At 36.0% G+C, this 7,940-nt stretch overlaps 1 protein-coding gene across 1 annotated transcript in view; it reads right to left on the reverse strand.

Annotated features, from left to right (window-relative positions):
• Positions 1-450: 450 nt before the first annotated feature.
• Positions 451-7,940, reverse strand: part of FYB (FYN binding protein) — a 43,286-nt gene continuing 35,796 nt past the window's right edge. Inside the window, exons 14-18 of the mRNA XM_009864927.1 lie at positions 7,904-7,934; positions 7,433-7,595; positions 1,664-1,697; positions 583-614; positions 451-473 (exon numbers count right to left, since the gene is read on the reverse strand). Of these exons, the coding sequence (XP_009863229.1) occupies positions 451-473; positions 583-614; positions 1,664-1,697; positions 7,433-7,595; positions 7,904-7,934 (283 nt within the window). The remainder of the gene's footprint in view (positions 474-582; positions 615-1,663; positions 1,698-7,432; positions 7,596-7,903; positions 7,935-7,940) is intronic.

A 7,940-nucleotide genomic window follows, 5' to 3' on the forward strand; every position in this document is an offset into this window, starting at 1 on the left:
TTTTCACAAGAGAACATTATCACCAAAGGAAGCATTTCTTTTCAGGATACTGCCCTCCTCAGAGTGGCAGTCTCCAGTGTTTGATAGAGTAGATCCGGAGTAAAACCTGTTCCAAGGGTTTGTTGTCCTCTGTATCCTTCATAGACCCAAACAAGTCTTTTTGGGTCTAGCTAATTGAAGAACTATGTTTACATGAACTGTCACCAATGTGGGAAAGAACTGGAACATGATAACCTTAACTTTAGCTTATATTCCCATAATTTTTATTTCTCACATAAATGGCAATACGAATGTCATACAAAGCAAGGGAAGACAAAATCTTGAAATCCTTAAAAAGGTTAATTGTACATTTAGAATGGTGTGATCAATTAACTTGTAATTGTCTTTAGTTACTTGCTTTCACATCTGGGAAGTCGAAAATAGATTTTGATCTTCAGTGAAGCTTCTGCATCACTCATTATCATAGATGCAATCTGAAATGGAAGTAAAATGAACAATATTTGTATTGTGTAGTTCTTCAACTCAAGGATGAAGTAACTTGGTGTAATTGAATACAGTTATTGTCTGAAGTGTTCAACATACCATCACAAACATCATCGTAAATCACTCCCTCACTGTAGGTTAGAAAAAGAAAAATAATATATTTAGAAATTGAGACATCAGATATGTATTACTATTTGCATGCAGATACAAAATAGTGTAGCAGTATGGTGCAGATATACTATCAAGTAATTCATCTGCTAATTGGGAAGCTGCAACCTTTGTGCTAACAGAATAGTGTCAAGCAAGATGAGCAGGTCAAAGGATTTTTACTGAAGGGCAGAGCTGGATATGTTTCATTCTAACAAAGGCTTGCTTTGTTAAAAGGTTTTGTCTCTTTTTTTTTAAAAAAGAAAGGTTTTAAGTAGCTATTCTAGCAAACTCATAGAGCTATTTCCATCAAAAATCAAATACATACTGATTTTTTAAAAGAAAAACGGAAAATATGAGTAGGAAAAAAATCACTATGCCCTTGAAATTTTTATTTATTTCTGTACTTGGCAATGCCATAATGGTTTTGGAGAAGCAGCTTTTTAGACACTGAATTTAGGCAATGTCTATACATGATACATGCTCTGTGAGTAGGGATTTCCAAAATATGTCACTTAGATACATGAATAGGCCCTTGAAAGCCAATAAGCCTATTTATATGTAAGAAATGGAAAGAGTTTGTCTATCAAAAGTTTTGGATTAGATCCTAAATGCTAAACTCCAAGCAATTGCATGGGGCAACGCTGAGCCAAATCTTCTCAATACCAGTAAGACTAAAATAAAAATAAAGCTAAATAAAAATCAATCCATTTTAGATAAACATTTGAAAATGTCATCAATACACTTAATCCCATTAATGTTTAGTACGGTAATATAGTACCAATAATGCTTAATTTTTGTATTTTTTCATGCTTTAAACCAGAGTTTATGATTAAGCAATGAGCAATTAGGCCCTAGAAAATTTCCAGCATGGATGTATATGACTAATTCTTGATAAATCTAAACGCCATAAAAATAACTACATTTATAGGACTAGAATGACATACTAAAATAATTACATTTCACTTTTATTTCACAGTTAAGAACAAAATTGAGTGTTATAAATTTTTCAGGAAGATCACTTTATACTTACTTCTCAACTAAATTGCTTCTCAGAACATAGCCATCTGTAAAATTGAAATATGTGTTCAAGTTAAATTTAAATATTCATGTTAATTCTTATGTTGCTAGCACCAGTGAAATGCTGTTTTTCTCTTTCAGGTATTTCAAACAGAAAAAACAAATAGATGGATAACAATGTACAATGAATATGTACTCAAGGAAGATTTTGCTATGTCTAGTTTTAGATTTAATTTCTCTTCTTTCCTTGTTTAGTATAATGTAGTGCCTTAGACAGGAAACAAGAATGCTACAGTAGCTGCAAGACTAGTTCTATGTCTACTGTGCCTGGTACTTTACGTATTTATAAAATGTTATTTCTCTTGTTTCATTGCAATAGTTTTCATTGTCTACAAAACCAATGCTGAGAGGAAGAAACAGTAATACAATTTATGCAGGATTATGTTTTCATCTTATATTTTAGTTTCCTGGTCTAGTGAGAGGGATGTGAAACAACATCTATTACCACAAAATATCGTATAGTTCACAAATTATAGCCCAAAAACATAGCATAATATTAACTGCATAATAATAAATAACAGAAATGTGTATTGTTTCCTACAGGGACAAAACTGTCTTTGAAGATGTATACACCAATTAACTATGATTAACTGTAGTTGCTTAAAATTTTTTAACTGCATCATATTGGTAAGAACTGCATATACAGATAATGGAAATACCTTAGAAAAGCTACTCACTAGTGAATTATTCTGTTACTCTGTTGCGTTACTGATTCAATCAGATAAAACTACACATATTCTTCTTCAATATATTTATTCTGTTAGAAAAATTACTTGCCATCTTTGGTAAAAGATATCTACTGAAATACTTATCAATTGGTAGAGCATCCACAAGCAAAGGGAAAGCCACAAAATAATTACATATTTGTAGTTAAAATTAGTGTATTGGTACAAAATGGCAACAGTTCTAAAGGAGAAATGTAACTTTGTGTTATATTTGAAAATACTATACAAGCCTCCTTCTTTTATTCATTAGGAGGCTTAAATAGTCACATTAAAATGATAGGTGTTTAGTAATTCATACACAATTCATAGGTTTTAGAATAAAAATGTTAGCTTGACTTACAAAGTTCCTTGAATTCTTGGAGCTGCTCCATGTACTTAGAGGAACCATTGTACAGTACAGAAAATATCAACTTTCTGCTAGTGTTTCTGGTGGTGATCCTTCAGGTGAGTCTAGCTGAATCCCCAGATCTTACTGGTTTACCTTAAGGAATTGTTTCCTCCTTCACGTGATTTTTTCTTTTGTGATACACGAGATGTGAAAGTATATTTTCTTTTCTTCAAATGCACAGTAATGTCCAGCTAAAGAGTCTCATATTTTGTGTTAAGCCCTTTTTACATACAAGCCCTAATATTATTCTAACATTTCTAGATCTATAACTTACTAGTATAGGAAACATTCCCTTGTAAATTGTCATCAGAAACAATGAGCTAGTACTGTTCCCAAAAGCTGCTGATTTATCTTCATCTCCAACTGGCCAAGATTTTGATAAGAAAAATATCCTATGATTCCTGTATGGAGTATGTGAAGAGTTACATGGCAAGACTAATATCCCTAACAGTCCTGCAAATACCAATTCTTATATATAGCTTTTCTTCGTAAGGAAACATTTGCATAATTCATTTTAACATAGTGTGTTTCCATCTTAAAGTAGGTAGATATCAGAGATTGCTGTAAATCTCAAATGTAAATAAGTGGGATTCTTTTTCCTGAATATGATAGATATAAAACAGATAAGCAATTTACTCTTTGAAGGCCATAATTCTTTAAAAACACTGCATTTTTAAAGAAAATTTCTATCTTTTGAAAGAGATGAAGGTTGCATAGAAAAGCATTAATTTAATAATATTTTATTTGACACTAATCTGCTTTAGCTTCTGTTGAAGACTTAACAGTTACATGAGAACATCCCTGAGGAGTACTTGGGAATACTGGTGAAAGAAAAGCTGAACATGTGCCAGTGATGTGCAATCACATCCCAGAAGGTCAGTCACTTTCTGGGCTGCATCAAAACAAGCGTGGCCAGCAGGTCAAGAGGAGCAATTCTGCTCTTCTACTTTGCTCTCATGAGACCCCAGCTATAATACTGTGTTCAGCTCAGGGACCCCCAGAGTAAGAAACACATAGATCTGTTGGAAATCCAACATCGATCTGTTGGAGCAAGTCCAGAGGAAGACTACGAAGATGATCAGAGGGCTGGAGCACCTCCGCTATGAGGACAGGCTGAGAGAGTTGGGCTTGTTCAGCCTGGAGAACAGAAGGTTCCAGGGAGACCTTACAGTGGCTTTCCAGTACCTGAAGGGAATCTGTAAGAAAGGCGGAAGCAGTCTTTTTAGTAATGCCTGTTGGGACAGGACAAGGGACAATGGTTTCGAACTAAAAGGGTGTAGATTCAAACTGGATATAAGGAAGAAAATTTTTTACAATGAGGGTAGTGGAACACTGAAACAGGGTGCCCAGAGAGGTGGTAGAAGATGCATCCCTGGAGGCATGCAAAGTCAGGGAGAAGGGGGCTCTGAGGAACCTGATGTAGTTGAATATGTCCATGAAGATGTCCATAGAATCCTAGAATCTTCTATGATTCTATGAATGAAAAAATAGTTCTGTTAATTTGCTACTTGATTGCAGCTATGCAAGATAAAATTTGCCTAATTTGCCTGTAGCTATATTTTCAGGGTCACGAAGATTTCATAGTTAAATTCTATTATAACTTTTGCCTGCTAAAAAAGTTAAAATGCAGGTGATCTGTAATAGCCAAAGAATGCAGTGCTGCAGATTTTCAGTCACCAGCTGATTGTAAGTCAGTACACACAGGGAAAGCTCTGTCTATTCAGGATATTCTTAGCCTAGTTGTCTTTTGTCAGATTTTATTATCTGGGATAAAGCCATGGAAATTGTTTTATTTTTTTTTCTTTAGAGATGTTATTTATTAAATTCTCTTTAAGAAGAGCCCGATAATTTCCAGGATTCCTGAAGTCTCCTAGGAATGATTTAAATCATTTGGCTAATCTAACTTCTCTGTTTCTTCTTTTAATTTTCTCATGTGAAATAAATGAACACAAAATTTCTTTGCTTATAGTCATGGCGTACAGTGTGCCTGCAAGCCAGATGGGCACATGACAATCCTCCTACCACTGCAAATCATAATCTTGGTTCTTCTGATGGTCCTTAGCCCCTAAATAAGTAAAAAAAACTTACTATTCCAGTTTCAGTTTCTAACTAATTTATTCATATTTATGTGGCTTCCATAGTAGGGAACAAAGCAGCAGGTCAGCACACTCCATCTTGATTACTTAAGACCACTGAAAACTATGACATACTGGGCCAGCTGCTCTCTGCCAGTGCAAAGGAAAACTGAAGAGCACAAACATTTTCAGACACCAAAGTCTATTTATATTTTAATCTTTAAGCAAAACCTATGAAAACGAAGATTTCTGTATATTTCAAAAGGTACATGGGATAGATCAAAGCAAGAGTAAGAAGGAATTTGTGAAGGCAAATGACAATCAGTTCCTTGTTTCGCTTTTGAAATTTCAAATAATTTCTTAAAAAAATAGAATGTGTGATAGCAGAATACATTCCTAAGATCACCAGCCCTTGCTTGAAAAGGTAGGAAGACATTATAATTTGTAATTTTATTTAACTGCTGCTAGAGGCATGAAGCTATGGAAGTGCTTCATAACTTAGCAGTCAAATGGAAGAATTCATGTGCAAGAAAGTAATAAAAACATATTTATTTGTTCATTTTCAGTCTATCTGTTTTCACTTTATCTTCAAAAGGTTAAATCATTGCTTTAAGATATGAGAAACTAGAGCAACTAGAGCAAATAACCAAAACTGTCATGCACTTAACTAAAGTAGGATTGAAACTTTACTAATTAATGTGAAAATTGACAGAGATCTATTCAGAGGTTTTCAAGGAGGGTATTTTTATTTGTTTTGCTTCTTTATGCATAGCAAAGCAGTAGCTCCTGTCACTAGTTGAAAGGCTTTGAAGGCTATGTGAGGAAAACAACCAACATGAACTACTTTCTACTTTGTTATTAGCTTGTTTCAAAAAATGCAGTACTGAAAGCTGCTCTTTGGGAAGTGGCTACACCAGTGCAATCCATATTTTGAAAAACATATGAGTTGTTATGAAAGAAATTCTTCCTTACCCTCCAGGCCTGCCAGGAAGAAGGTTACACTCCAGACTTTGACAGTTGGAAGGGAAAAAATAGAAGTAAAGAGGCTGAATCCCCTTCACAGTTTGATGACATTGTACCCTCTTCTACATAGGTCAAAGGTAAAACGCAAAGGGTGCCGATAGATTGAGCATAGTCCATTCCTACACAAAGTGAATTTTCTTTACGAGATTTTAAATGTGTTGTAACAGGAGCACATTAAGAAATTGAAAGCAGCAGTAGATGGTCCAGACTTCTGCAAAAATGCCAAAACTTCTGCAAATGCACACCCTGGCCGTGGGTTTCAAAGAAATACTGAAAGGCCTTGTGCAGATCCCAAAGCAAGCAGGCATGCCAATGAGGGTATATGCCCTGGATCATCTCGGGGCTGAGGGGAAGACTCCTAAGCAGTTTCTCCCCCAGCCTATTTAGAACATCAGACTACACCTCTGGCAGCTGAAAATAAGAATATTGTTACTGATTTTCCCTTGGCTGCACTCAATGAACAAGTGCTTCCAAGAGCTGTAGCAAGGATCTACCTTCTACTAGATTCTGTGGAGTATCATAGCTTCTTTAGACAGACAGAGAGAGATAGAAGCAACAAAAACATCTGCTAACCTTTGCAAGATTTATATAACTAAGTTGCCCCTTTTCACACATTTAGTATATCTTTTCCATTGGAGTTTTCTTCCTTTTTTTTTTTTTTTTTAAGGCACACTGCTCTTAGAATGCAATAATACAGTAACAACAGAAAAAGATCTGGAGGTGCTGGTCGACAGCCGGCTGAGCATGAGCCAGCAGTGTGCCCACGTGGCCAAGGAAGCCAACGGCTGTGTCTAGCAGGAGTAGGGCAGTGATCATGCCCCTCTACTTGGCATTGGTGAGTTCACAGCTAGAATTTTGGGCACCACAGTGTGAGAAAGACATCAAAGTGCTGGAGTGGGTCCAGAGAAGAGCAACAAATCTGGTGAGGGGTCTGGAGAGCAAGACTTACGAGGCGCAGCTGGGGGAACTGGGATTGTTTAGTCTGGAGAAGAGAAGGCTGAACGGAGACCTTACTGCTCTCCACAACTACCAGGGAGAAGCTTGTAGTGAGGTGAGGGTTGGTCTCTTCTCTCAAGTTACTAATGATAGCACAGGAAGAAATGGCCTCAAGTTGCACCACAGGAGGTTTAGATTAGGTATTAGGAAAAACTTCTTTACTGAAGGAATGGTGAGGTTATTGGAACAGGCTGGCCCGGGGAGGGGGGGGGGGACCATACCAGGGAAGTGGTGGAGTCACCATCCCTGGAGGTGTTCAAACACTTTGGAACATGGTTTAGTGGTCATGGTAGTGTTGAGTAGATGGTTGGACCTCATGATCTTAGAGGTCTTTTCCAACCTTAATGATTCTATGATTCTATGAACAGTCTACTTCTTGTCAACCACCAGGCAAGGAAAAATATGAGTACTAGCCTCTGCTTTAATATGACAAGTAGGGGGGTTTTTTTACACACCCTGACTCAATCATTCTCTGATGACTTTGATTTATACTATAACTTTTAAATAAAACTTACATTTTCCTTCTTCATTCCTGCATAGGACCTTGGTATCATCTGTACTCTCTATAATTTCAAGAGACTCTCCTGCTTTAACTTGTAAGTCTTTAGATCCCCATCTTCTCTGGGGCAAATCCTGGATTGTGGTGGTAGAGTAAAGAACTTTAATTTCACCGTCAAACTGCATAAACAAAATAAAGAGATGCTAGTTAAAAATCATCAATGTAAAGCTTACAATTATGCATTTCTTTGACCATTATTTTCCCATTTATTACTAAATTTTTGAAGATAAGGCAAATAATTGTTTACACTATGTAATATGTGCCCATGCTTGTAATATGGACTTACAAAGGTTCAGATGACTGTTTTTACAGGTAGTGCTAATTTACCTTTCAAAGGCAAAATAAGGGATATAAATTAGAGAACACCGTATAGATATTTTAGTCTTTGTATTTTGTACGAGCAAAACTTAGTTTCAACAAAACTTACTTTGAACTTTTTTCTGAACTCCTTTTCTTCTCTTTCC

Source organism: Apaloderma vittatum, unplaced genomic scaffold (assembly GCF_000703405.1).
Source record: "Apaloderma vittatum isolate BGI_N311 unplaced genomic scaffold, ASM70340v1 scaffold9732, whole genome shotgun sequence".
NCBI lineage: Eukaryota > Metazoa > Chordata > Aves > Trogoniformes > Trogonidae > Apaloderma > Apaloderma vittatum.